General features: G+C 56.2%; 6 protein-coding genes and 3 non-coding genes across 9 annotated transcripts; 6 read left to right on the plus strand and 3 right to left on the minus strand.

The window, feature by feature from the left end:
- Nucleotides 1-2: 2 nt before the first annotated feature.
- BO72DRAFT_449421 (mitochondrial 54S ribosomal protein mL67) lies at nt 3-1,260 on the minus strand. Its single transcript, XM_040945018.1, has one exon. The coding sequence runs from the start codon at nt 949-951 to the stop codon at nt 214-216; it is 738 nt and encodes a 245-aa protein (XP_040799711.1). The 5' UTR covers nt 952-1,260; the 3' UTR covers nt 3-213.
- Nucleotides 1,261-1,951: 691 nt separating this feature from the next.
- BO72DRAFT_449422 (putative UV radiation resistance protein (UVRAG)) lies at nt 1,952-4,615 on the plus strand. Its single transcript, XM_040945019.1, has 2 exons — nt 1,952-2,299; nt 2,369-4,615. The coding sequence occupies exons 1-2, from the start codon at nt 2,246-2,248 to the stop codon at nt 4,193-4,195; spliced, it is 1,881 nt and encodes a 626-aa protein (XP_040799712.1). The 5' UTR covers nt 1,952-2,245; the 3' UTR covers nt 4,196-4,615.
- A 400-nt stretch (nt 4,616-5,015) lies between these two features.
- Nucleotides 5,016-9,267, plus strand: BO72DRAFT_529024 (Zn(II)2Cys6 transcription factor domain-containing protein). The gene is made up of 6 exons (XM_040950219.1): nt 5,016-5,620; nt 5,761-6,727; nt 6,785-7,785; nt 7,832-7,879; nt 7,928-8,226; nt 8,285-9,267. Exons 1-6 carry the CDS (start codon nt 5,443-5,445, stop codon nt 9,143-9,145), a joined length of 3,354 nt encoding a protein of 1,117 aa, XP_040799713.1. The 5' UTR covers nt 5,016-5,442; the 3' UTR covers nt 9,146-9,267.
- Nucleotides 9,268-11,100: 1,833 nt separating this feature from the next.
- BO72DRAFT_529025 (pepsin-like aspartic protease) lies at nt 11,101-12,788 on the plus strand. Its single transcript, XM_040950220.1, has 3 exons — nt 11,101-11,925; nt 11,985-12,230; nt 12,289-12,788. The coding sequence occupies exons 1-3, from the start codon at nt 11,310-11,312 to the stop codon at nt 12,624-12,626; spliced, it is 1,200 nt and encodes a 399-aa protein (XP_040799714.1). The 5' UTR covers nt 11,101-11,309; the 3' UTR covers nt 12,627-12,788.
- Nucleotides 12,789-13,259: 471 nt separating this feature from the next.
- On the plus strand, nt 13,260-13,344 carry BO72DRAFT_t174. Its single transcript has one exon. It is a non-coding gene; the product is annotated as a tRNA-Pro (tRNA).
- A 779-nt stretch (nt 13,345-14,123) lies between these two features.
- BO72DRAFT_478534 (GMC family oxidoreductase) lies at nt 14,124-16,031 on the minus strand (the record flags this gene model as incomplete). Its single annotated transcript, XM_040947515.1, has 3 exons — nt 15,757-16,031; nt 14,673-15,703; nt 14,124-14,634 (listed from the first exon to the last, which is right to left on the minus strand). The coding sequence occupies exons 1-3, from the start codon at nt 15,982-15,984 to the stop codon at nt 14,124-14,126; spliced, it is 1,770 nt and encodes a 589-aa protein (XP_040799715.1). The 5' UTR covers nt 15,985-16,031.
- Nucleotides 16,032-18,231: 2,200 nt separating this feature from the next.
- BO72DRAFT_478535 (DUF4246 domain-containing protein) lies at nt 18,232-20,665 on the minus strand (the record flags this gene model as incomplete). The annotated part of the gene is made up of 1 exon (XM_040947516.1): nt 18,232-20,665. Exon 1 carries the CDS (start codon nt 20,557-20,559, stop codon nt 18,232-18,234), a length of 2,328 nt encoding a protein of 775 aa, XP_040799716.1. The 5' UTR covers nt 20,560-20,665.
- An 877-nt stretch (nt 20,666-21,542) lies between these two features.
- On the plus strand, nt 21,543-21,634 carry BO72DRAFT_t175. The gene has a single exon. It is a non-coding gene; the product is annotated as a tRNA-Pro (tRNA).
- An 86-nt stretch (nt 21,635-21,720) lies between these two features.
- On the plus strand, nt 21,721-21,806 carry BO72DRAFT_t176. The gene has a single exon. It is a non-coding gene; the product is annotated as a tRNA-Pro (tRNA).
- Nucleotides 21,807-25,020: the final 3,214 nt, after the last annotated feature.

A 25,020-nucleotide genomic window follows, 5' to 3' on the forward strand; every position in this document is an offset into this window, starting at 1 on the left:
GAACCAATTCCAATTGAGTGTTTGTGTGCTAAACGCCATTGCATCATCTCCTCGAACAGGGAGAGAGAAAAAAAACTAAAATCTAAAAATACATTTTGTATCATGTAGAAGAACAGGGCGGTTATTTCGCAAGTATGTATATCGACACACACACACCCACATTGGGAAAGCCATCAAGTACAAAATAAAAGGAAAATTCATCCCGCGAGCTGCTTAGTTCTTCTCAGGAACGGCGTCGGCCTCGGCCTCGACGCCCTTCTCCTTGAACGCGTTGTCGGCCAGGATCTCGATATCGCCGGTGTGGATGCGCTTCTGGCCGGGCATGACATGGTCGCGGGTGAGATCCAACTCGCCGTGGCGGACGCGGTCGGGCCACTGGGCGGCGAACTGGGCATCGTGGAGATCGGTCCAGAGGATCTTGACGCCGTTCTCGGCCTGCAGCAGGGCGGCGGTGGCGGGGTCGTCCTCGACGACCTCCTGGATCTTGTAGTCGATCTGGGGCTTGCTCAGGACCTTCTCGAAGTCGGCGACGCGGGCGGCCTGGCGGGCGGCGACGGCGGCCTCCTTGATGCGGGCCTGGCGGCGGCGGCGGCGAGCGGCCTTGCCGAGGTAGCCGCGCTGGCCGCTGGCGAAGCCGTTGGCGATCTCCTCGGCCTGGATGTCGAGGACGGCGGCGACGTCGGCGACGGAGGTGGCCTTCTGGTTCATGACGACGCGGGCGCGGTCCTTGGGCTTCATCAGCCACCCCTTCTTGTCGGCCCACTCCTTGTCGAACTCCTCGGCCTTGTGCGGGTCGCGCGGCCGCTTCTGCGCCAGCCACTCCTCCGTGATGGTGACCATCTCGCGCGGCGGGGCCAGCTGCCGCTGCATCGCGAACTCGCGCAGCAGGTGGTAGGCCCGCAGGCCGAGCTGCGCGCTCGTGAAGTGCACGCTGTAGTAGGGGACCCACATGTCTTTGCGCAGGGTCGCCGGCACCGTCTTCTTGCCGTGGTAGACCAATTGGCGGAGGACACTGTTTTTCTAATGTAGAGGTAACAGAGAAGAGAGTGTGTCAGTGTGTGCTATTCTGAAGAAGAGGGGAAGTGATTCTTGTTGTCTCTCTCTCTTTTTTGTTTTTTTTTCCTCCTTCTTCTTCTTTCATGTTTGATGCTTCGGGAAAGTTGTGGGTTCGGGAGTTGTGCTCACATCCAAATATCTCGTCAACGAGTACACCACCTGGTTGGTCCGCATGTTGTGATAGACGAAGATGTTCTTGCCGTGGGTCAGGGAGTTCAGGGCCTTGCGTAACCGCGTCCCCTCCAACACCTGGTGTGTCTTGAAGGCATTCGATTCCCGGTCGCGGCGCCGTCCCTGGATGACGGTGTGCTCGTCGATCGGGGGCCGACGCACCACGTTCCATGTACCCATCTTGGTCGGGTCCAGGATCTTCTGGATCGGTTGCAGGATCTTCTTCATCGTGCCGCGCTTGGGAACGGCGGCTTGGGTGGCTGGGGTGGCCATTGCGGCCGGGGTTTGCGCGGTGGGTGTGTGTGTTGGGTTGGGTTGACTTCGTTGCTTTTCTGGTGCTCCGGGTCGGTGTTGCTCCGGTTCGGCGGGGGGGGGGGAGGTAGATGGATCGGTAGGGTTGTGATTGTGGTCTCTCTTCACTCTATCAGATATTCCCGGGATCCGATAGAGGAGATATTGGGTGGAATGGGTGTAGAGGTGGAAGTGGGTGAGGCTCTCTCACACCCGGGAAAGTCGAATAGGCAAGTTGCAAGTTTGGAGATCGGCCAGGAAAGGCGGATCAATTTTTCGACGGTTTCCCCGAACGGGGCGGTCGATTCCGCCCGCCTTTTCTTCTGGGCGGCGGACCAGGACCACCAACTGACGGACGAGCCAGAGCCAGCCTAGCTTACTGTGTTTGCTTTGCTGCACTCCCTCCAACTGCTGCTTGCATCAATCGCTGCGGCGTGCGATCATCTTCCCTACTCTACCTAACTTACTTCCCCCCACCTCAACACATTACGTCGTTTGCGATACTTAGTTCTTTGACTCCTTCTCTGCCTCTCTTTTTCTCTCTGTTGACTGTCGCTTTCAAGAAGCTAGTTGGTTTTGCTTTGCTAGATACCCCATTCCAATTGTCGTCATTTCATCTGATTCTTCTTGCTTCCCCTACTCCGTCCTTGTCTAGGATGATCGGGCCAATACCGCCTTCGCAGTGCGACAGCTAAGCTTGCCTTGCTTTCTCTTTGACCTGCCCGCGATGGCCGATGACAATGCAGGCGGTCGCCGTGAAAGACCTTGGCATTTCCCTCTGGTACCTTCTGGCCGTGTCATGTTGATTGTGTATATCCTCGGGCCAGACAACTGATTACCGTCTGTCTAGAATCGCAAGCTGCGACATCTCCAGAGCATCTCCGTCCGCAACCTCGTCGTCACACCACCGCCGACCAAACCTCGCGGGAAACCCATCGATGACGAAGATGTACCCAATTCATTGCAGTCGCCTTCCAAAGTCCCGATCGCCGATGTCAATCATTCCCTGCACCCGTCGCGCTCCTTTACCGATCTGAAGTCGTCGGCAACCACCAACCATCGTTCCGGGAGTCATAAGCAGGCAGCAGCAACACCACCACCACCACAACCAGCAGCAGCAGGCCCCCCATTGCGACAATGGCATCGGAGGAACACCATGCCGTGGAATGCTCCCAACCCTCGCGCCAGACAGACGAAGCTGGAAGAGATTACAAGCAGTCGCATGGCCGATACCTGGTTCTCTCTCCACTGCGACGGCGTCGAGAAACCGGTCTACGTGAGCGAACCGGTCGAGCATGCTACGAACCCTAGCTTCCAGTCTTTCGATCTCAACATGTGCGGCCCCTCAGTGTCACGACGGGATCATCTGACTGTCAAGCTCTGGGCCAAGACCCGAGCAATGGGGGACTTTGTGCTGCTGGTGGAACTGCGTTTATGCTTGCAGTCACTCCAGTTCCTGGGGAAGTCGCTGGATAGCTTCCATCAACCGCTGCCGGCGAATTCCATTCTCTTCCACTTTGCCGACGGTGTGTACACGAATTTGACCGATCTCCCACCGGTCCTGGCTGCTGCGCCCGTACACTACTTCAAAACGGCAGATGGCGTGGCGATGTCGACCTCGTCGTACGAGGCGCTCATGAAACTGGCCAATCTGGATGATTGCATCCAAGATGCGCTCACAACCAGGGACCGGATTGAGGCGCAGATCAACTCGATCCTCGACAGGGAACAACGCGGGGTGGCCGCCGCCGGGAATCTCTCGCAGGCTCGGAATAAACTCGCAGTCACCAAGCATGCCATTGCTACCGAGCGCCGGCATCTCCACAGTGCTGCAAGGCGTAGGGATGAATTGGTTAATAGCATCAAGACCAGAAGAGAGGCCATGGAGCATGGGCATGATGTCCAGGCCAGGGCCAGGAGCCACCTTCCCGATGCGCAATCGAAACTGGGCTCAAGTGCCAGGCTACTGGATAAGAACACTGAGGACTCGAAGGGTCAGATCCGGCGTATCTCGGAGGACTTGCTGACGGTCTACCCGATCGAGCCCATTCCCAACAAGCCACTTGCCTTCACCATCGCGGGCCTGGCTTTACCCAACTCGGATTTTACCGACGTCGACCGCGACGAGGTGGCGGCGGCCCTTGGATATACCGCCCACCTGGTCTACCTTCTATCCTTCTATCTCTCGACCCCGATCCCATACGCGATCAACCCGTATCTGTCGCGCTCGTTCATTCAGGACCCGGTGTCTGCATCGCTGCCCCAGAGGACCTTCCCCCTACACCCGGCCAGCGTGCAGTACCGATTCGAGTACGGCGTCTTTCTGCTGAACAAGGACATCGAGTTCTTGCTGAATGTACAGGGTCTACGCGTCCTGGACATCCGACATACCCTTCCGAATCTCAAATATCTGCTCTACGTGCTCACGGCCGGCACGTCGGAAATTCCGGCCCGCAAGGCGGGAGGCATCCGTGGGCTTCTCCCGGGACGATTGACTCCCAGCATGTCTCGACGCGGCAGCGAAGAGAGTGTGGCGACGCGCGAGTCGGTCGTATCTCGCAAGGCGATGATGAGTCCTGCCCCGAAGATGAACGGGAGTCTGGTGATTGATAGGACCAAACCGACGACGACAGCCATCCCTAGCTTCCCCGACACGGCTGCTTCTTCGGTCGCCTGAGCAGAGCGCAAGTGGCCCGCCAGCATTGACTCTGGAGTGAATGCTTGGCCCTTCTTATTAATCTGGGGCTGGTGGGCGGCGCATATTATCTAATATTCCTACTTTGTTGGCGTAAGACATGATTTTGTTTCGTCTTTTCTCTTCTCTTTTTTTTTTCTGTTTTTCTTCTATCGGATGAATTCCATTGGAGAGTTGCTGCATTAGTTGGATTAGCGTGACTGTGACCGGGGGTGTTCGTTCCCTTGATCCGCCTTATCGCAGCCAGCCATTGCACAGCTGAGGTCAGTTGTTGCTTTCTCACCTCCCAGCTTTATTTGTGATGGGTTGGTTGCTTAGTGTATTGTACATATTTTATCCGTTTGGACGTTATGGGTTCCCACTGTATCTGTAGGATATGAAAGACAATTGACATGCGATGCAGCCGTGAAAGTATACGTATACCTTGGTCGTCACCGCTGGTTTTCCTGATCGGGGGAATTCTGGACTGGATCCCGTGATTCTGACGAGGAATAGCCCGGAGTTTATTGGGATTACGATTGATAACAGATATAAGCCAGCATTCAGTCAGAGGCTGGCGATTTGTTTTTACCCCGCATTTCTGAGCTGACGGAAGAACTGTCCGGGTGGTGTTGGTTCAAGGAGTTGTGATTAAGTGGTTGTGGTGGTAGTGGTGCATCTTGAAAGGCATAAGTCAATGTAATGAATGTGGCTCCTATTCTTGGTAGAAAGGAGAATTAGTGTGTTGTTCAATTGTTGAAACTTGATTTTCTTTTTTTTCTCCATTCTCTCTCTCTCTCCCAAACACTCTCCGCATTTTGAGAGAAGGTTGGTTGCATCTCCACTTGCTTCTTTTCCTTTCTTTCGCGATCTCTGGAGGGAGACTAAGGTAAACTTTCCGAGGGAAAGTGAGTGAGTGGGTGTGTGTGTGGGTTGGGTTGTTGTGAAGAATAGAGAGCACTGCCGGACTAAAGAGAGAGAGATAAGGGAAAAGCAAAGGAAAGGTTGCTTCACTGCTGCCTGGGCCGGAAAGACCACAACAAACGGTTGTGCTGCTGCTGCTGCTGCTGCTGCTGCTGGTTCTTTCTATTGCTTGTTGCTGTTCCCGGCCTTACTCTCTGTCTCCCCCCCGTCTTGCGTCTTGCCTTAATATTATTTTGTCCCCCACCGCTTTTTCTCGCTTTGCATCGGCATTTTCCCCCCTCCCCCCTTCTCGGTCACTGTCCGTCCTCCGACATAGGAGACTCATCATGGCAGCACCTGCGAATACCGGCCCTCAGGAGCCTCTCTATTCGCACAACGGGCAAGACCAGAGTCAGAAGTCTCCATCGCCCCAGTCCCAGGCCCAGTCCCAGTCGTCCCAGCATCGTCGTGGATACCAGGCCTGCGACCCGTGCCGAAAGCGCAAGGTGAAGTGCGACCTTGGCAGTAAGAGAGATCCCCTGTCCCCTCTAATCTTTTTTCTTACCTTTCATTTGTGTTCCCCGGACTTTCTGGCTATAATTATGCGGTCACGAAATCCTACTTCAATGGAGAAAGACTAATTTCTGATTCTATTATCTCCTCAGGTGTGGATAATCCTCGTCCTCCTCCTTGTGTGCGATGTCGCCGCGAAAGCAAGCGTTGCGAGTTCTCCGCGACGAGGCGCAAACGCAAGCCCTCGGATGCGGACGAGACGGAGGACGCGGCCCTTCGTCGCGATAAGCGGATGATGGTCGGAGAGGTCATCTCCAGCCACGGCTCTAACAACAGCGATGCATCACCGTATATACCCTCACTGGAGCATGCGTCCTCTTCGACTGCTGCTGCGGCACCTTCCACGCTAGACACCAACAACAACCACACCCTCGGCCATCCGCGACTCAAGTGGTCGGAAAGTTCACCTGCCGCTGCTCATTTACCACCACCAACTGTCGGCAGCCACCACCAGCGTTACACCACTACCACCACCCCCTCTACCTCCACCACTACCAATAACCCCCAGTCCACGCCCGCAGCACATTTCGCCGATGCGCGGAGTAACCGTCTGTCGGTTTTCTCGGCCGCGGAGAGGAGCCATGCGCCCAGTTTCAGCCTCGAGGGCGGCCAGCCCATGATGAACCGCACCGCCGTCGAGCTGCTGTCGCCCGCCATCAGCAACAGTCACGACGCCTTGCACCTCCTGTCCGAAGCCGCCGGGCGCACAGAAGACCTCAATCGCCAGAGTTTGGAGAATCGTTACGGAGCGCGCCAGTCGGTCTCGTCGTTCAACTCCCCCATGTCCCCGCTCACCCAGGCGGGCACCCCGCGCAGTGCAGGCGGGTCGTTGTCGAGACCCCAGCGGTCCGGCACCGTCCCCGTCGGGGGTGGTTACTACCAGGCTGGTGGCGCCGGGGCGATGGATGGCGCCCAGCATCCGGATGGTCGTGGGCAGGCGGACGCGACGGAGAATACGCCAGACCCGGGCTTCGTGGATGCGGTCCGGGCATGGTCGCGATTGCGGTTCGTTCGTGCCGGTTGGCTGTCGGTGGAAGAGGCTATGGCTTATGTTGCATAGTATGTATTTTGGTTGCTTTGGTGGACAAATCTCCCTCGTACTGATGGATATGGCAGCTACTACGAACACCTGGCTCCCTTGAGTCCCATCGTTATCCCGGACTTCTCTCACCCGTCGACGCATCGGAGTCTGCTTACGGATGAGCCTGTCCTGGCGGTGGCGATCTTGACAACCGCGTCGCGACATATGAAGCCGAAAGGCGATGGGGCTTATACACGGGCGTTCTACATCCACGATCGGCTTTGGTCGTATCTCCGCGGTATGATCGAGCGTCTCTTCTGGGGCCAGGAGAAGTTTGATAACAACGGCATGGGGATCAGCCGGCCGCGGTCGTTCGACCTTGCGCCTACGTCTGCCAAGGTGAATCACAAGGGCAATCTGCGGTCGCTCGGTACTATCGAAGCGCTGCTTGTCCTGACCGACTGGCATCCTCGAAATCTCCATTTCCCTCCAGGTGACGACGAGAACGCTCTCCTGGATCTGGATGCTCACACGCAGAGTCGATACGAGCGAGAGCTGGAAACTGATGCGGAGAACACGGCGAATCGTGCCCCCAACAACGCCGCGGAGGGTCGGCTCGCCTTCCAGAAATGGCTCGAACCCGCCTGGCGGTCGGATCGCATGGCTTGGATGCTGCTGAGTACGGCGCAGGCGCTGGCCTTCGAGCTCGGAGTCTTCGATCAGAAGAACGACGCCAAAGCTGCCGTCGAATCTGTGTCCGAGCAGACTCGCAAACGCCGACTACGCCGTCTGATCCTCGTCTACATCACGCAGAGCAGTGGCCGCTTAGGAATCCCGTCCATGCTGCCCCTTCCGCAGTGGACCAGTGACATCCAACCGACTCCCGTGACGGGCGCGAAGGGCAGTGATACCATCGTCGACCGCATGCATGACTGCTGGATTGGAATCTCCAAGATCATGTACCAAAGCAATCAGCTGCTTTTCGCATCGAACGAGCAGACCTCGGAGCTTATCCGGAGTGGACGGTACCGGGATCAGATCGATCGGTTCCAGCCTTTTTTGAGGGAATGGCGACATAACATCGATACCATTGATTGTGAGTGATTTCCTAGTATTCCCATTCAAGATGCTAACCGGACCAGTGGCGCCCCCTATGAGGAACATCCTGATGATTGAATATGAGTATACCCGTGAGTTGTCCTGTGCTGTGATGTAAGGTAGTGTGGCTGACGGCCCAGGGCTCTACGTCAACTCCCTGGCGCTTCAGGCGGTGGTGGATCGGTGGACGACGATGTCAAACGAAGCGGCCCAGAGCCAGATGTCAAGACCGAATGCGGGCCCGTCGGCGAGCGGAGTTGGGTTTCACGTGCTCATGGAGTTGTATCGGGTCAACGAGCCTTACATCCAGGAGGTGGTCGATGCATCGCGCAAGATTCTGCAGACGGTGCTGGAGGTGCTTGTTCCTGGGGACCATCTCAAGCATGCGCCGGTGCGGACGTGTTTCCGCATTCTGTCGGGGATGATCTTCATTCTCAAGGTATGTATAGTGTGCGTCTGTCCGCCGACGGAATCCGCGCTGACATTTGCATACCTAGACTTTCACTCTGGGTGCCAAGGAGGATGATGTGCGTGTGTCCCTGGACCTCCAGGACCGCACCATTGAGGCCCTGCGGACCTGCGTGGTTGACGATGTGCACCTCAATCATGCCATTGCGCGACTGTTGGAGCTGTTGACGACCAGCATCCGCACGCGCTTCCTCCGGTTCGCCCCGCTGGACCGCGGTGGGGACGGGGAGCAGGAGCGCCCGTCGGCGCCGGTGTCACGACACCAGTCGCCGCGGCCGCGCGACGGAGCCCCGGGCCGTCGCGAGGGGTCCAGCCACACCTGGACGCCGGCGCAGCAGACCACGCCGACGCAGAACCAGAACCTGGGGTATGTCGACGGGACGAGCCAGACGGGGACGACCAGCATGAGCTCCTCGGTGCATGACCCCCTGGCGGCGATTCCCGCGCAGTCGATCAACTCGTCGCACATCAACGTCTCATTCATGCCCCCTCCGCCGTCCATGTACCACAACTACTACGACCCTAGCGCGACCCCGCCTGCAGGGGAGATGGAAGGGGGCGGCGGTGCGGCGGCGGCGTCCGCCTCGACGACGACGACCAACAACAACCACCACAGCAACGTCACCGCGTCGCAGTCGATGCCGGACAACAACCCCAGCACCTCCGGCGGACTCCCGGACTGGTTCGCGCTCCCGCTGGATCAGTTCTTCAACAGTTCCACCGCGGTAGTGGACCAGGGGTTGGGCGGCACGGGCCCAATGGTGGGGGAATTCGACATGTTGGAGGTCCTGCTTAATGAACAGTATGATGGTGTTGGTGTTGGCGTTGGCGCGGAGGGGAATGATGCTGCCGCTGCTGCCAACCTGCCCTCGCAGTTTTTGTCATCGTGAGATCCGGAGTATTTTGGGGAGGATTTGTAATTAGGAGATAAGGGGACGCAGAGGGAGTGGTATGACTGTACGAATTACGATATCATAGTTTTTTTTGGGTGTCGTGTGTATCTCGATTAGCTAGGTCTGTGGTTGTATTGTACTACACAATCTACTGCTGCTGCTGCTGCTGCCGCCGCTGCAGGTCTCAGATGCGTCATTTCGGGGCCCGGTTACCTCACCCATTGTTATCATTTCTAGTCGGTATGAGGTTATCAGTGGGTTTATCAGTGCCGATAGTCTATCTCCTGATCCTCACGATCACTTAGTTTATTGCGCGTAGTCTAGTCCCTGTGGTGTCGGGGTCTGGTGTAGTGGGGGTTCAACTAAGGGGGGGGTAATTGTTTAGCAGTGCCTTAGCCAAGCCAAGTCAAGTTAATCTAAAATCCCAGGGTCCAATAATTCATCGTGGTATCCTGGCTCACTCACCACAGACAGGTAGCTAACTTACTGCTGACTCCTGACAACTTGGCGAAAACCGCCCATCTCCGCGGTGTAATTGGTTCGTAGCGAAAGTAGCGATGTGCCGGGGCCGGACCGGGGGGGGGGGCCGTCCTACGGTACGAAGGAGTAAGCGGGTACTAGGTAAGTTATTCAGCTCCCCTTTCCTTATCAGTGATTCTAAATCCGGAGTCCCGGTGGTCTTCGAGGGTCGAGCCTTTCGATGGGGGAAAAGGGAAGGGGGACTGGGACTGGGACTGGGACTAGGAACAGGTAGGCAGGGGAATCAGGGTCTCGAGTCACATTCATTTGCTGCAGCCCGCAGCCTTGTAATTTCCCCCCTCGACCCTTTCGACCCTGCAGGAAGCATATCAACAGGCCACCAGACCCTGCAGGATTTTGATTTGTGCAGATCGGGTGGGGGTTAGATTTGGCGAATGATGATCCTGGAATTGGGGGATTGGGTTGGGTTGCAGGTGGTCGACCTTAGGGTTGACCCATTGGCCGTTGAAGTCAAGTGGGAGGGGTAGTACTGTAGGTGAAGACCGGACGGAGGCTGCCGAGGCCGAGGTCGAACTTCCCGTTGCAACTTGCATGGATTGGTTATGTTGCATTGCATATATTATGGTTACCCACTTGAAGGTGGACAGGACAGGAGCACCGTCGGAGGTTTGGGTCTGGGCATTTTTAGTTTGGTTTAGTTTACTCTGTTGATGCCGATGGCTCAGATCATTGTGATGTTGTAGGCTCAGGGTCTTGGGGTAGGCTTGGCTTGGCTGCTCCCGTCTATAGGGCTTCTTAGGGTTTACTTAGGGCTGTGCTGTACTCTGTATTAACGGAGGTCAGATTGTTGCTGGATCCCTAGGAGATGATTGGGGTTTGAGGCACAATGGGCTATACTATCTTCTCTTGAGGGAATGAAGTAATGGTTCATTCAATAGGGGTTCTGATTGTTTGGACAGTCTAGTTCAGGTACAGTACCAGATAGAAGAGGGGAAGGGAGAAAGATCCCTGAGTGTTCCGGAGTCCGTTCAAACGTCCGTCTCTCTCCCACTAATCTACGAAGTAGCTACATACACTTCACCTAAAAGTATATTCGCTGAAGAAGACGGGAGGGGGGCGATGAGTTGGAGCGTGAGGATTGGAGCAAGCAATTTCTTGGTCTTCTTGGTACTCTTGTGAGGACTGCAGAATCTCTTATCCCCAATCAAGCTACTCGCGAAGGATTGCCAGGTACAGGCAGTCTGATGCTCGATGGTGAGTGGTCACTAGCCATATAGTCTCGTGCTTGGCGGAATCGGGGCGGGGGGAATAACCTCATGCGGATAAGGCTGGCCATTGGACAACTCCCCCCACTAGATTAGCGGCGATGATCGTCGGTCTTTGCTTCCTGATGGATTGGTAGTGCTCCGGCCTCCGTTGGCGTGATTGAGGGGACTGAGACATTTCGATATTACCCTTGACCGTAGTATACACTCGGGGAGATAGAGCATGGTCGGTCTATGCTCGTGCTTGGATGAGCATGTATGCAGAGTGTAAGGACTGGGGATGTACAGCACGGCTGCAGAAGGTATAAAGAGCACTCTGAAACCCGCTTCATTTGGGATTCTCTTCTTCATCCAGCAGGTCTTTCTCCTTCTCCTTCTCTTCCTCCTCGTGATATCTGCTTGAACATCTCCTCATCATGGTCGTCCTCAACAAGGCTGCAGCCCTTCTTCTGGGTCTGACCACCGCCGCCACTGCGGCTCCTCTGGCCGAGACGCAGGCTTCTGTCCCGGTCAAGAACTTCTCCGTCAAGCAGGTCGAGAAGGAGGGCAGCAAGGGACGTACCGTCAACCTGCCGGGTCTGTATGCGAATGCGCTGGCCAAGTATGGCGCCCAGGTGCCCGCCAGCGTCAAGGCCGCCGCCGTCAGTGGCAGCGTCGTGACCACCCCGCAGGCCAACGACGTCTCCTACCTGACCCCCGTCACCGTGGGCAGCTCGACCTTGAACCTGGACTTCGACACCGGATCCGCCGATCTCTGGGTCTTCTCCTCGGAGCTGGCCGCCTCCTCGCGCACCGGCCACAGCATCTACACCCCCGGCAGCACCGCCCAGAAGCTGTCCGGCTACAGCTGGAGCATCTCCTACGGCGACGGCAGCTCCGCCAGCGGCGACGTCTACAAGGACAAGGTCACCGTCGGCACGGTGACGGCCAGCAGCCAGGCCGTCGAGGCCGCCAGCCGCATCAGCTCCGAGTTCGTCCAGGACACCGACACCGACGGTCTGTTGGGTCTGGCCTTCAGCTCGATCAACACGGGTACGCCCCCGTCTCTCCTTATTGTTTAGTTTATCAGGTGTACTGATCCAGCGGTGCAGTCTCCCCCCGGGCCCAGACCACCTTCTTCGACACCGTCAAGTCCAGCCTGGACAGCCCCCTCTTCGCCGTCGACCTGAAGTACCACGCCGCCGGTACCTACGATTTCGGGTTCATCGACTCCTCCAAGTACACCGGCTCCCTGACCTACGCCAGCGTCGACGACTCCCAGGGCTTCTGGCAATTCACCGCCAGCGGCTATAGCGTGGGCTCGGCCTCCCACTCCTCCTCTTTCTCCGCCATTGCTGGTACGTTGCCTGCCTGTCTGCCCCCTCCCCCCTCAGAACCCCCTACTAATAGACGCAGACACCGGCACCACCCTCATCCTCCTCGACGACTCCATCGTCTCCACCTACTACAAGAGCGTCAGCGGCGCCTCCTACAGCTACAACTACGGCGGCTACGTCTTCTCCTGCTCCGCCAGCCTGCCCAACTTCAGCGTCAAGATCGGCTCCTACACCGCCGTCGTCCCCGGCAAGTACATCAACTACGCCCCCATCTCCACCGGCAGCTCCACCTGCTACGGCGGCATCCAGTCCAACGAGGGCCTCGGTCTGTCCATCCTGGGTGATGTCTTCCTCAAGAGCCAGTACGTGGTCTTTGACTCGCAGGGTCCGAGAATCGGGTTCGCCGCGCAGGCCTAGATCGTTTGATTGGGGTTGTGGATGTGGGTGATGCTTGGTGGTGGTCTGAGTCGTGGTCTATGTGGGCGTGAATATAGTACTGTATATAGTACTGTACATAGGGGGGTGGTGAACATATGGTCTGGTCGATGAATATATGTCTTTGATGTTATGCTTCTGTGGATGAATGGATTTTGGTGTAGACTTGTTTTTTGCAGTGTAATGGGAGGTTTGGGTGTAAGTACTGTACTGCGCGAAATGGATTTATATTCCATGGAAATCTCTGGGATAGCGGTCGATGTTCCATCGTCAGTTGCTTTAGTACGAGCGCAACTGCAGAAATAATCGGCGCAGGTGGGAACGATCAACAGATGAGATCTTGGTCGACAGTGTCGCAGCCCTAAGAAGCATCACCCCGGAGGCAGCAAAGCATATCAGGCACCGACGACCATTCATCGAAGCTGTTGCCGCTCGAGTGGGCTGTGCCATAGGCCATGGCTGGTCTGGGTTTATGTACTGGCTAAGAATGGTATGTATGCCTCCATTAACCCCATGCAATCCCGGGGTGAGTATGTACAGTGCGTGATGTGATCAACAGGCCTCGCAAGTTTTATGGGGTCATAATTACAAACCAAGGGCAGATATAATATAAGCGCCCGGATGGTCTAGTGGTATGATTCTCGCTTTGGGTTTGCAGCTTAAATGCGAGAGGCCCCGCGTTCGAATCGCGGTTCGGGCCACTTCTTTTTTCGCTTTTGGTGTGCCCCCTCCCTTTCTGTGGGGTTCTCGATCTGAAAGATTAGGTGTTTTATTTTAATAATGTATCTGTATTGATTTAATTGCTGTGGTCTGGCTAGTACTCCATTCCGCGTTCTTGGGGGGTTTTATGCTGGTTGTTTTGCCGCGGTTCTACGGAGTACTAGATCACCAGATAAGTTTGGAGAGCGGAAGGGGAATATATACACGTTTCGGATCACTCGCTTTTCCTCTCGTGTTCATTCACCACCTTACTTCTATCCTACAAGAAAGCCCGACAGAGACCAGAGCAGATGACAGGTGACACAGGAGTCGAGCACCGCTCTTTCACTATGGAGTACACCCACCGTCGCCACGGAAAGTAGTCTGTTCCCCTGCACCAGGAAATAACCAGTCCCGCGAGGCTAGATACACGCTCCGAACATAACCTCAGGCACACGGACGGAATATACTACTATGCGATATGCAATCCAATTCAAATCCTCAAACGAGAGAAGGATTGTAGAACGGCCAGTTGTATCAGCACAATGGAGAGTGGTCCATCGTCAACGTCTGAGGCATAACAGCTTCAGCTGGCCAGGCGCAGCCGTGGACTGGTCTTTCAAATCGTCTTCGACTTTTGGGCTACCCACTTTGTGTGCTATGGTTGAAGGCATCTGGACTTGTTCTCATACTCCCTGACTACAGACCACTGCTCGACAGGTGAACGCGAGAGTATATGAGCCAGCTAAGGGTGAAAGGCAGGTATAGTCAGGATCAGCTCTACGCCTCCGCTCTGATGATATCCGCCGCCCTCTCCGCCACCGCGTACACGGTAGACATGATATTTGCCGCCGGGATCAAAGGAAAGATACTCGCATCGCAGACACGCAGGTTGGTGGTTCCGTACACCCGCAGGCGCTCGTCCACCACGCCTCCTTTCTCCCGGGGAAGCATGGCCACGGTACCACATGAATGATAGGTGGTGGTGGCCGTGTCACGGAGGTATCTCTTGGCGGAGTCGAGGTCCGTGAGAGAGGCGTCCGGGTGATTGCGGCGGCCATCGGCAGCCAGATAATCCGCGAGCGGCCTCAGACCGTGGAGGCGCTCCACGTCCAGCAGGTTCCGGGCCATGATGTCCAGATCGAGCGGGTTCGAGAAATAACGAGGATCGATGGTCAGGGGCGCGTCCGGGTCCACCGAGGCGATATGCACCGCTCCACGGGAGAAGGGTAGACTCCGGGAGACGCCCAGGCTGAGGTAGTTGCCCGGCAGAAGCTCCTGGCCGACGAAGCTCTGCTGTCCTGGTGGAGGTTGGCCTGCGCCAAGAACATGAACATCGAGCAGGTGGGCGCATCCAATCCCCCGTAGATGTCTCGGATCACTTCGTGGCGAGCATCGGGGTCACTGGGGAAGGTCTCGAGATGCGCCCGCTTCGCTTCCTGGTGGCCATGAGACTCGATGATAGGCATGTAGGCGCAGGATTGCACTCCGCCCACGGTCATGGGCCCGGCTTTGTGTTCGGCATACAGTTGCAATGCGGTCTGGATCGCGTCGGGCTCCTGCCGCAGAAGCGGATCACCGGTGACCACCCCCGGCTTCACCTCGAAGCTGATCCCACTCATGAGATGGTCCTGGAGATTCTCGCCGACGTTGGGGTTGTCGATCACGACCGGAATGCTGAACTTGTCGAGAATGGCTTGGCCCCCAATACCGGACAGTTCGAGCAGTCTTGGAGTATTGAGGGCCCCGGCAGTCAGAATCACCTCCTTTTTCGCCTTGACGACTGTAGCTTGTCCTTCAATGTCTGCGTCCACTCCCGTGGCGGTAACCCCCGACTCCTCAGACTCAAGACGAATGCGACGGGCGACCGCGTTGGTGAGGATGCGCACGCTCGGACGCTGGCTGGCGGGCACGCCATAGCCCGTGGCTGCATAACTGCGGGTCTTGGTTTCGGCGTCGACAGCGGCCAGGTTGGAGTAGCCGCCGGTGGAGACCCCCGAGAAAGGATCGCCGGTGACGCCGTAGCCCATTGCTCGAAACGTGTCCACCCACGCCTTGGACAGCGGGTCTTGTCGTACGGCCGGGAAGGAGACCTTGATCGGGCCCGACGTTCCGTTGGCCTCGGTGTCAACCCAGCCGGTGCCGATATGGTCCCGGGTGTTATCGTCTGGCAGCTGCAGAGTGAAGGCCTTGCGGTAGTACGGGGAGAGAGTCGCCCAGTCCCAACCCGTTGCACCCAGTTTCTCCCAGCCATCAATTCCCGCCTTGGTGGGCGCGATAAAGGCCTGACCGTTGATCCCGGATGAGCCACCTAGCAGCTTGCCCTGAGGCTCTTTGATGACTCGATTCCCGAGAGCAGGCTGATGATCGAAATCAGCATTCGTGCTTGGCGCATGAGGCAAAAGAAGCATACCTGAGGCGTGGATTGATACTGCCAATCTGCTTCGGACCCCATCAGGGTGGTCCAGAGGGCAGGGGTCTGAACTCGGGGGTCCTCGACTAGGTTCTTCCCTGCCTCCAGGACGATCACAGAGCGGGCCGAGTCGCCCTCGGACAGTCGAGCAGCGAGAACGAGACCGGACGTTCCCCCTCCGACGATCACGTAGTCTGCTTCGAGAGGGGTGTCTACTTGAGGGTTCATCGTTGATGCGGTGAGTGAAATAGACTGGGAAGCAATATGTAAGTAGGGTACTATGGGCTGACGGTTCGTCCACGGGAAACTGGGTTGCGATCGCGGTATTTATAGGAGACCCGGTTGCTTGGTGCGGTAGTTACCATATTGTAGTGTAGTTTAAAGCAACATGGGACGGTAATAGCACAGCCTATGATCATGGATTACGAATAAGTCATGGGTGGGTTGGCCAGTGGGGATGGTGGGCATCCACTGGGCTCTAGTTAGGGCTTACAGTAGTTAGTAGGAGTAAGCGCTAGGTTGCCTGCCGTGGACAGTAAGATCCCTTGTCCACCGAGTAGTATTAGTAGGTCTCTACTCATAAGTGCTCAGTGCTAGTGCCTTAGCCACTACACTAACATCGACGGGGGCTCGATCTACTCCGTAGTGTCCAGTCGCCGCCATATGCAAGGATCATTTGAATTGACGGGCCTAAGATGATCTCTCAACATTTCGCCCCTGTTCCGACAAATATGGTTCCTTGATGCGCCCCAGTCTAGTGCTGACTCGTGCGTTGATGGTCTCTGCTTCCTACGCCCTCACCCACCAGCAACAGCATTATATACAGACAGTTTCATTCTTGCTAGTCTGCTATTTTTCTTTGACTTGTTATCTCTTCGCCCTTCTGGGCTAGCCCCGTCTCTCCCCTCGATTTATATCCACGAGTACAAGTCCCTTCATTTCAGTCGTTCCTGTCACTCGGATGAGTTTCTTTGCGGATATATACAAGTTTCAAGTGTCCGATAGTACTCTGCAAGGTCAATAAGCACCTCTGTACTTGTCCTGCACTTGTACAGAGTTTCCCGGCCATAGCTAAGACCCTCACAAGCTCGTCCACTGTTAAGCATTGAACCTCATTTTACTGTTCTTGCAGCATGCGCCGTGGGACTTTGGCTGTATACGCAGCGAGTCACTCGATGTGAGTCTAGCATCAGTGAGTACACGCTTGTTATTGGCACAGTAGGCAACCCTAGAATCTTAGATTCTAGTTCACGCCTTGCATGTCGCCACTGTTAGTGTCACGATCGTTGGTTACCTCGGTAAGTGACCCTATCGGATTCGTCCAACTTAAGCCGATGCCAATTATGACCAAGTGGTCTATGCTGGCGGTGCTGGAAAACGTGCCACTGGGCTAGCCGGACAGGGATGGAGGATGTTCTGAGTCTATGAGCGGCTCTGCCATGTTTGCGCACATCGATCATATTGACTCTCTGAAGCAGGTTATTGATGGGTTTTTGTGTCTGACTCCTGATCTAGATACCTGGTGCATTTTAACTTTGAAGGGCCATGGTCAACCCACGGTGGGAGATAGGTACTTTTGTTGCCTCTCTGATTATGGCCCTGGTGTTTCTGCTTCTTTTGGGGATATACCTGCTTCTCTTGTGGAGGGGCTGATAGGGGAGCGAAGGAGGCCATATCGGGAAGTCCGGCTTGCCCGGGGGTGAAGTTTGGACGGCTGCGGTACTCAGGTGAAGGACGACACACACTTGACCGGACCTAACCAGGCAAAAATCTATCCCCACTAAAGAAAAGCCAAACAAAAACATACAAAAGAAGGGATTCGCTGGTGGTCACCCACCCAACTACTAACCTCCCGGCGTGTGGCTTGAGTACGGCTGAGCGGACGGGAAGCCCTATTTTCCACACCCTGTGGTCGTATGTGCCAATTGACTGTCCATAATTTATCATAACTAACGCAAATGTCTACTACATTTCCATTCCATGTTGAAACTCCTGTCGCCACCTGCGTTTGAAGCAGTGAGTTTTCTTAATCACTGGCTGCAAGAGAAACCTCTCAGAGCCCTCTCCCCGAAAAGTGCTCCCTGGGTCCCGATCGATCCGAGGACAAAGAGGTCCCTTACGAGAACCTTTCGCTAATCGCGATATCATGAGTAGTGAGATAAATGATTAACTTCAGTCCAAGTCGACAATTAGGGCTAATGCACTCCGAGGGGGGTGGAAAACCCGCCCCTACCTAGAATATGTTCCGGGGACTCAGGCAGTATCTCTCGGCGCGTTCTCATTATGGGCCTACTGTACGCTTCGGAAATTATCAAGGCTAGCTTAGACAAGCTCTTTGGGGGATGATCTCTTGGAAAGTTTGAATTTTATAGACATGTAACTGTTGCTGGTGCCGAGTTCTTGATATATGCTTGTTTAGGCTTGTTCTTTGGCTCCCGCCAGACCCTCTAGGGCCTCCGGTGATAGCCCGTACATTCAACAATTGAAGTACGGATGATCCATCCGATCCATCCGGACCAGGTTATTCCAGCGATGCTCTTGCCAAAAAGCGCGGCGGTGCCGTCGCGCTTCCGGCAACCCCATAGGCCAGCTGCCGGTGTTTTGCATGATCTTGTCACTAATCTCCTGGGGGAGTCGGGCCGCAGCGCGCAGGGTCTCCCCGACCGCTTGTGCCCACCAGTGATGCTGCTGCGGCGGCACATTGCGGGTGGAGCAGATGCGATAGTGCGGGTCAACCAGATGCAAGGTGATGGAACGATAATGCCCCGGGCGGCTGGAATCGGCCAGGGAGAAGGGCTCGACGCGGTGCTCGAGAAGGTTGGGGAATGCGATCACACGCCCTTGCGAGAGCGAAACTGCGCCTTGGTCCTGCCATGTCCTTGCTGCGTGATTGTCGATGTCGAGGTCGAAGCTTGAAAATCCTAAGATCTGTGCCAGTTCATTCAGATCCGAGTGGGTGTTTTTCCCATATCGCCGGGCGGGCAGCAGTCGGGGATGCCACTGCCACTTTCGCCCTTGCTCTTTGTACTCCCTATATCGATAGAAGCTTTCATCTAGCTTAGTATTCTGACGGAAGGCGATTCGAGGTTCGGTAATATTGTCGATATCGTAGGCAAACACGGCAAGAGCAACAATGTGTTCGTTGAGCTGGCCTTCCATGTGCCAGTCCGTGCCTTTGTAGTCCCCACTGTCAGGGGTAAGCTCGATGTTCTCCATGTTGACAATGATTTGTAGTCCCTGCAAACGGAAGGTGTCCTGGAGCCGAATTGTATAGGGTTTGTGGGGCGGTGTGAGCGGCTCGTAGGGAACATCGTGCCAGTGCTTCCTCTCGCGGACTAGATCCACCACAGCTCTCTCGTTGTGGCGCGCCGTCTTCCACTCTTCGTAAGAAAATGCGGTCCCTGGCTCGGGGTGACAGAAACGCAGCAGCCGCTTGACATTGCCTTGGATCTTCCCCCACGTGTCTTGCTGCCAGTCGTCCGGGGCAGGAACGGGAGTGTCAGACCCGTCCCCAGGGAGCTCGAGATACTCCTTCGCGCGTTGCCAGAGCTCTGACTCCGGGGGCGGCAACTCCTTCTCTTCGTTTCCCTCCACGTCTGGATAGCAGTCCAGCCGTTCTTGCGCCTCTCGGTGTCTGCGGCGACCCTCGTCCGTGTCATCTCCCACACTGTCCAGAAGCGCTTCTCGCGCTTTGCGGTACATCCTCTTCCTTCCTGACCCTGGGACCCGGAAGGCGAGCAGCCATTCGGGAAGCTCATTCTCCCATTCGACTCCATACGTGATGATCCGGAGCGGGACCGGCCCCAGCTGGCCTTGGTTCAGGATATCCTTCCAGCCGCGCTGTCCCTGCACCAGACAGTCGTTCCACAATGGAATCGCCCGGCTCATCAGCGTCTCGATTGCCCGGTAGAGGTGCTTGTGCATCGGGTGTAGATTGTTGATGTACGATGTGAGGCGCACCTGCGTTGACCCTGCCTCGCCGATGAACTCCACTTCACACGGTAGAGCCTGATAATTCGCGCTCCACCGGTAGTGAGGCGCTGTTTCATCATCGACATGCACATGCCGGGCCTCCTCCATCTGCCTCTGAACATCCGCCGCATCGGTCCTCTTATCCACATGAGTAGGCGCAAGGGGAGTCGCTCCCTGGTACGCGCCCCACACATCCCCTAGCTCCACTCGACCCCCATCCGCCAAGACCGGGCTCCGCCCATAGACCAGCGGAAACAAGGTCGGGTCGATGATACTCAACCGAAGCCGTGACCGCCAATCCACCATCCCGGATTGCACGAGGGCGCGGAGCACCGGCTTCACGGCGCGTCGGAACTCCCCGGCCAGCTCCCCCGTTCCTCGCGCAGGAACATAGTCCGACTTGCAAACACAGGACCCCGTGTCTAGCACCCGGATATGTCCCTTCTGACGATATTCGACGGCCTTGTCGCGCAGTTCCCGGACGCACCAGGCCCAGGCCCGATCACTCAGCAGGGGATTCATCGCGAGGGAGGCGATGCTGTCTTGTCGCCAGCGCGCCACGACCCCGTCATCGAAGACGTCGACATGCCAGTTGGGGCGGTCGGTCAGACGGTTCATGGCGGTTGTCATGGCCAGCTCTCGGGCGGTGACGGCGGGCGCCTGTCGCCACTCTTGGATGCCATGGGCAAAGCGCGCGTCGGATGGGAGCTCGTATGTCAGAGGAATCGTGCCAAAACCGGGTACTCGGAGCGGGCCGTCGCCGCTGTTGTCGAAGGTGATAATGGTGGGCTGGTCGGCTTGGTCGGCAGGAGACGGATGATCATCGTGCATGATGGAGGAAGAGGGGGAGAAGGATGTTCCGTTAATTGAGATGCAAGTAAAAGGAAATTTGGTGAGGGTGAAAACGTGAAGCCTCGCGCAGAGAGAGAGAGAGAGAGAGAGAACTTGAAGGGGGGGGGGGAGATCCGACAGGTTTTGTGTACTTGGTCAGGCAGGGTCTGCTAGGCCCTTTTGGTGTTTAGTCTGGCATTCTATCGACACTTGTAGCAGGCATCTAGTAGCTGATGAGACACTTGAACGGGAAGCTGCTCACGGCTAGCCAGGTGAGTACTTGTACTCTGTATTTTGCTGAGCAGATATGTGATAGTATGTCCGAGTCTGTCCAGAGTATAAGTTATATCTAAGCAGAACTTGAATAGATTTAGATTCAAATTGGAACACTGCTCACCAGATATATAGACCAAGATCTCACTTGTTTAACGATATAACAGAGGTAACCTTCTCTTCTCGTGATCCCCTCCTTGGGGTTTCCTGTGAGGTTTCCTGTATATGCACCGGGCACGAGGCTCAAGTTGCACCGGTTTGTATGGTTGATTTGCATTATTTGCACTTCCGTGCGCAGCCACAACTTCAAATCTCCAACTCTTCTTCTTTGGAAACCTGCCATACGTGGTTGACGTTCTTCTTGTGCTACTGGCATGTAGGCGATGGCGGATGAAAGTGTGCGCGGTGGTTCCCAATTAATCGGGTTAGAGGCTCGAATGCCACGGTACTCTATATATATTGCACAGGGCGGAAGCTCCCAACAAGCGTTCAACTTCGCAGTAAACAACAACTCTAGGTATACTCTGTGTACAGGTCTGTCGTGTAGAATTGATCACCCGTGAAATATACATAGGGCATGAGAAACAGGTTTTGAGTTAGGGCGCACAGTCACCTAAATATAAACTCAACCCCCATCATATACATCCACATTCAGACACCTTCTTTTCTTTTCTTGATGATGCCACAAATCCAGCAAATGACATCATCAAGCCCGGGTGGTCTAGTGGTATGATTCTCGCTTAGGGATTCCAAACCCAAGCATATCTGCGAGAGGTCCCGCGTTCGATCCGCGGCTCGGGCCTTGTTTCTTTTGTTTTTGTTTTCCTCGACTCTGTTCTGGTTTGAGGTAGTCTTATATTAAGTAAGTCAGCTTCTGACATCATAAGAGCCCGGATGGTCTAGTGGTATGATTCTCGCTTTGGGATCCACATCTTAAATGCGAGAGGCCCCGCGTTCGAATCGCGGTTCGGGCCACTCTTTTTTGTCTCTGTCCACGTCCTTCCTTCCAAGGGAGGCTGAGCAGGACAGGTGTTTTGATTTCCTTTTGTTTGTGATGCGGTTGGTAGTTGTTTGCGATCGAACACCAGCCCTACGATGTGAGTGTCCATTGGCTTTGGCTAGGGGGATTGTGTTCCATGGTAGGGGAAGGCTCGAGCCATGTTTACTTCCTTAATCTTGTTCGATTCTCGAACTAGACGCAACACCCTGATTAATGGTCTATGTTACAGCGATTTTCCCACCCACCCCTCGTACACAATCTGGAACCCATTTAACACCCAGTAAATATCGATATCTGCACAATCAATGTAATCATTAGTCATGAACCCAGCCCGCTGACCTTGACAGGTATAAGATTGCCTGTGGCCGTAAGAATGTAAAGCCCGTGCAAAGACCCTAAAACGAGCCGTAGTACTCCTCGAATTCATCCTCAGGTTCAGCTGCCGCCCCCCTGCCGGCCTTCGGCTTCAAAACGTCGGTGATGCTGACCAGCTTGGAGTAGAAGTCGATGACCCGGGGGTGGACCATGACCCTGCGGGCGTCGAACCGCGTAACCTGCAGGCCCGCCTTGGAGGTTGCACGACTCAGCGCGACGTAAGCCTGGCCCTTCTCGAACACCTTGCCCAGATCGACCTTGACGCGCTGCAGGGTCTGGCCCTGCGCCTTGTGGATGGACAGCGCCCAGGCCAGGATCAGCGGCACCTGCTGGCGCTGCGCCTGCACCTCGCCGTTGGGGAGCTCGATCTTCCACGTCTCGGGCTGGCAGAGCAGATGCCGCTCCGTGCCGTCGGGCTGCACGAAGCACACCAGCGGCCACTTGCGCGTCGTCACGGCGGCGGCCGCACCCCCGTCCTTGTGGGCGAGCGGTTTGAGCTTCTTGCGGGCCCGCGCCATGATCGCGGCGTCGTCGTTGTCGATATCGTTGTCGCCCTCGCCATCAAGTTTGTTGCCTCCCGAGAATTCGTTCTCGTTCTCAATGTAGTAGTCGAAGGTCGCCTCGTCCATGAACGCGACCACCCGCCCGATCGACCCGTTCACCAGCGTGTCCTCCATGTTCTTGATCAGCATCACCTGCGCCCCCTTCTTCAGGTGGATCACCGGCGGCGCCATGCAGTTGGAGAGGAGCTTCTCGCGAAACTGCGGGTCTTGAATCGTCCCCGAGTCCTGCGCGGTGAAGGTCATCACTTCGCCCGAGAGTCGATTCATGCGCGCACTGTTCGCGTGGTCGACTTCTTGTCGGGTGGGGAATCTAGCCAGCTGTCAATACCATGCCTGGATTTTAAGGGGGGGGGGGTAAGGCTCACAACTCAGTAGCCTCGAGGGCGTCGTGGAAGTTCAGCGGCCGAGAAAGCTGCTTGAAGGTTTCGATGGTGCGCGGGGTCAACTTGCCCAGGCGCATCTCGTTCAGCATGTCGGCGAACTCCGGGTCCTTCTGGCGGAAGATGTGGGTGAGCAGGATCGTGTGTTGGATCGAGGTGTTCCAGGTCGAGGCCGCGAAGGCGAATTTGGCCTCGCGGTTGCCGCCCTCGGGCACCGGGGGCAGCTGGAAGAAGTCGCCGGTCACGACGAGCTGAATCCCTCCGAACGGACGGCCGTTGTTGCGGATCAGTCGGGCCACTTCCTCCAGCTTGTCGAACAGGTCGCCGTCGACCATGGACACTTCGTCGACGATGAGCACCCGGGTGCGTAGCCAGCGGTTCCGCGCCTTTTGGTTCTTCTTGATCTGCTACGCCGTTAGCCATGGCATTACGCCGTCATTCCTGTGCGGCGAGTTGGCCGGATGCCGACTGACCTTCTTGACCAGCTCGGGCACCGGCTCTTTGCCTAACCCGATCCCCGCAAAGCTGTGCAGCGTTACGCCCTCGATGTTACAAGCGGCGAGACCGGTCGACGCTGTTACCGCGACCCGATCCGGTTCCCGTTTGTACTTGTCCCGCAGCTTCTTGATGATCTCCCGCATCAGCACCGACTTTCCTGTTCCGGCCGATCCCGTGAAGAAGATACTCTTCCCCTGCTGCACCACGGCGTCCAGAACGTGTCGTTGCTCGTCACTGAGGAAGATCGACGCCACCTGCGCCCGGGGTGGTGGCAGCTGGCCCGTCACGAGCGCCTTCATTTCCTTGTTCTGCCGCCGCAGTTCCCGCTGCTCCTCCTTGATCGCGCTCGCGGACTTGTTCCAAGGCGCCGTCTGCTTCGGACGCGCAGGCGTCACGGGCTTCCGGGGACCCATACCCACCTCTTCGTCTTCCTCGCCCAGCCATGGTAGTTTCCGCGGTTTCTTGACAGGCGCCTGGAAGTGGGATGGGGGCGACGAGGACCAGGGGTACTGTATGCTGCTCGAGGGGGGCTGATTGTCATCGGCGGGCATCGGAGGGAGGTCGGGGTACTTCACCGCCGCCGATGACGTATCGCGGGTGGGTGTTTCCGTCAGGTCGACGACCGAGATCTTATCGTCCGCGAACGCGCTGCTCAGATTCGGGTATCCCGCCATCCCATCCTCCTCCTCTTGCTTCTGTCCTTTCGTGATCTTGGGCGGTCTGTCGATTTGAGTAGCCACTGCGGCGGCGTGAACGGGGGCGGCGGGGCGAGTGAATGGGTCGGGAGCCTCGAAGTCCAAGTCCTCGTCATCGTCAAAGTCGTTCTCATCGAAGTACACCTCGTCGTGCAGCGATCCCAACGTCGATTGCGTGCTGGTCATCTCGATCTTCCGCTTGACCCCTAACGACGACGCCGGGGCCGCCGGTTTGTGCAGCGGTGCGGCACTGCTGTTGTTGCGAGCCCCGAGCGTGGACTGCAGCGGAGCCGCCGGCGCGGCGGGGTATCGATTGGCAGCTCGCTGAAACATTGGAGGGGTTGGTCCTCGTCCGGACGGAGACAATGGTCGACGACGAGAAGACGGAAGAGGAGGGGGTAGTCGATTCGAGGCGGATCGCGGTAGTATCAATAATGGACCATTGGAAGTGGTGAATTGACGATATGAACCCGATGACGCCCGTACGTGGTGTCTGGCGAGGTGCATATGCTGGCTTCTCGGGGCCGATAAGGGTCTCGTGAAGGAGAGGAATTCTTGTGGAGGTGGGGTTTATCCTATCCTGTTATTGATGAGTAGTGGTTTTTTTTTTTTTTTTCGAATTGGAAGTTAATCCGCGTTCCTTTGGAAATATGCGCGTTTTTGTTGATTGGATACGC

This window comes from Aspergillus fijiensis (genome assembly GCF_003184825.1).
Source record: "Aspergillus fijiensis CBS 313.89 unplaced genomic scaffold BO72scaffold_34, whole genome shotgun sequence".
Taxonomy (NCBI): domain Eukaryota; kingdom Fungi; phylum Ascomycota; class Eurotiomycetes; order Eurotiales; family Aspergillaceae; genus Aspergillus; species Aspergillus fijiensis.

What these genes read in the sequence shown, in the direction of transcription:
- BO72DRAFT_449421 (XM_040945018.1), bottom strand. Translation starts at nt 951, where the DNA reads ATGTGGGTCCCCTACTACAGCGTGCACTTCACGAGCGCGCAGCTCGGC.
- BO72DRAFT_449422 (XM_040945019.1), top strand. Translation starts at nt 2,246, where the DNA reads ATGGCCGATGACAATGCAGGCGGTCGCCGTGAAAGACCTTGGCATTTC. An exon ending in GACCTTGGCATTTCCCTCTG is followed by an intron (nt 2,300 to 2,368) that starts GTACCTTCTGGC and finishes CCGTCTGTCTAG; the next exon opens with AATCGCAAGCTGCGACATCT.
- BO72DRAFT_529024 (XM_040950219.1), top strand. Translation starts at nt 5,443, where the DNA reads ATGGCAGCACCTGCGAATACCGGCCCTCAGGAGCCTCTCTATTCGCAC. An exon ending in GATTGAATATGAGTATACCC is followed by an intron (nt 7,880 to 7,927) that starts GTGAGTTGTCCT and finishes CTGACGGCCCAG; the next exon opens with GGCTCTACGTCAACTCCCTG. An exon ending in GGATGATCTTCATTCTCAAG is followed by an intron (nt 8,227 to 8,284) that starts GTATGTATAGTG and finishes TTGCATACCTAG; the next exon opens with ACTTTCACTCTGGGTGCCAA.
- BO72DRAFT_529025 (XM_040950220.1), top strand. Translation starts at nt 11,310, where the DNA reads ATGGTCGTCCTCAACAAGGCTGCAGCCCTTCTTCTGGGTCTGACCACC. An exon ending in CTTCAGCTCGATCAACACGG is followed by an intron (nt 11,926 to 11,984) that starts GTACGCCCCCGT and finishes CCAGCGGTGCAG; the next exon opens with TCTCCCCCCGGGCCCAGACC. An exon ending in CTCTTTCTCCGCCATTGCTG is followed by an intron (nt 12,231 to 12,288) that starts GTACGTTGCCTG and finishes TAATAGACGCAG; the next exon opens with ACACCGGCACCACCCTCATC.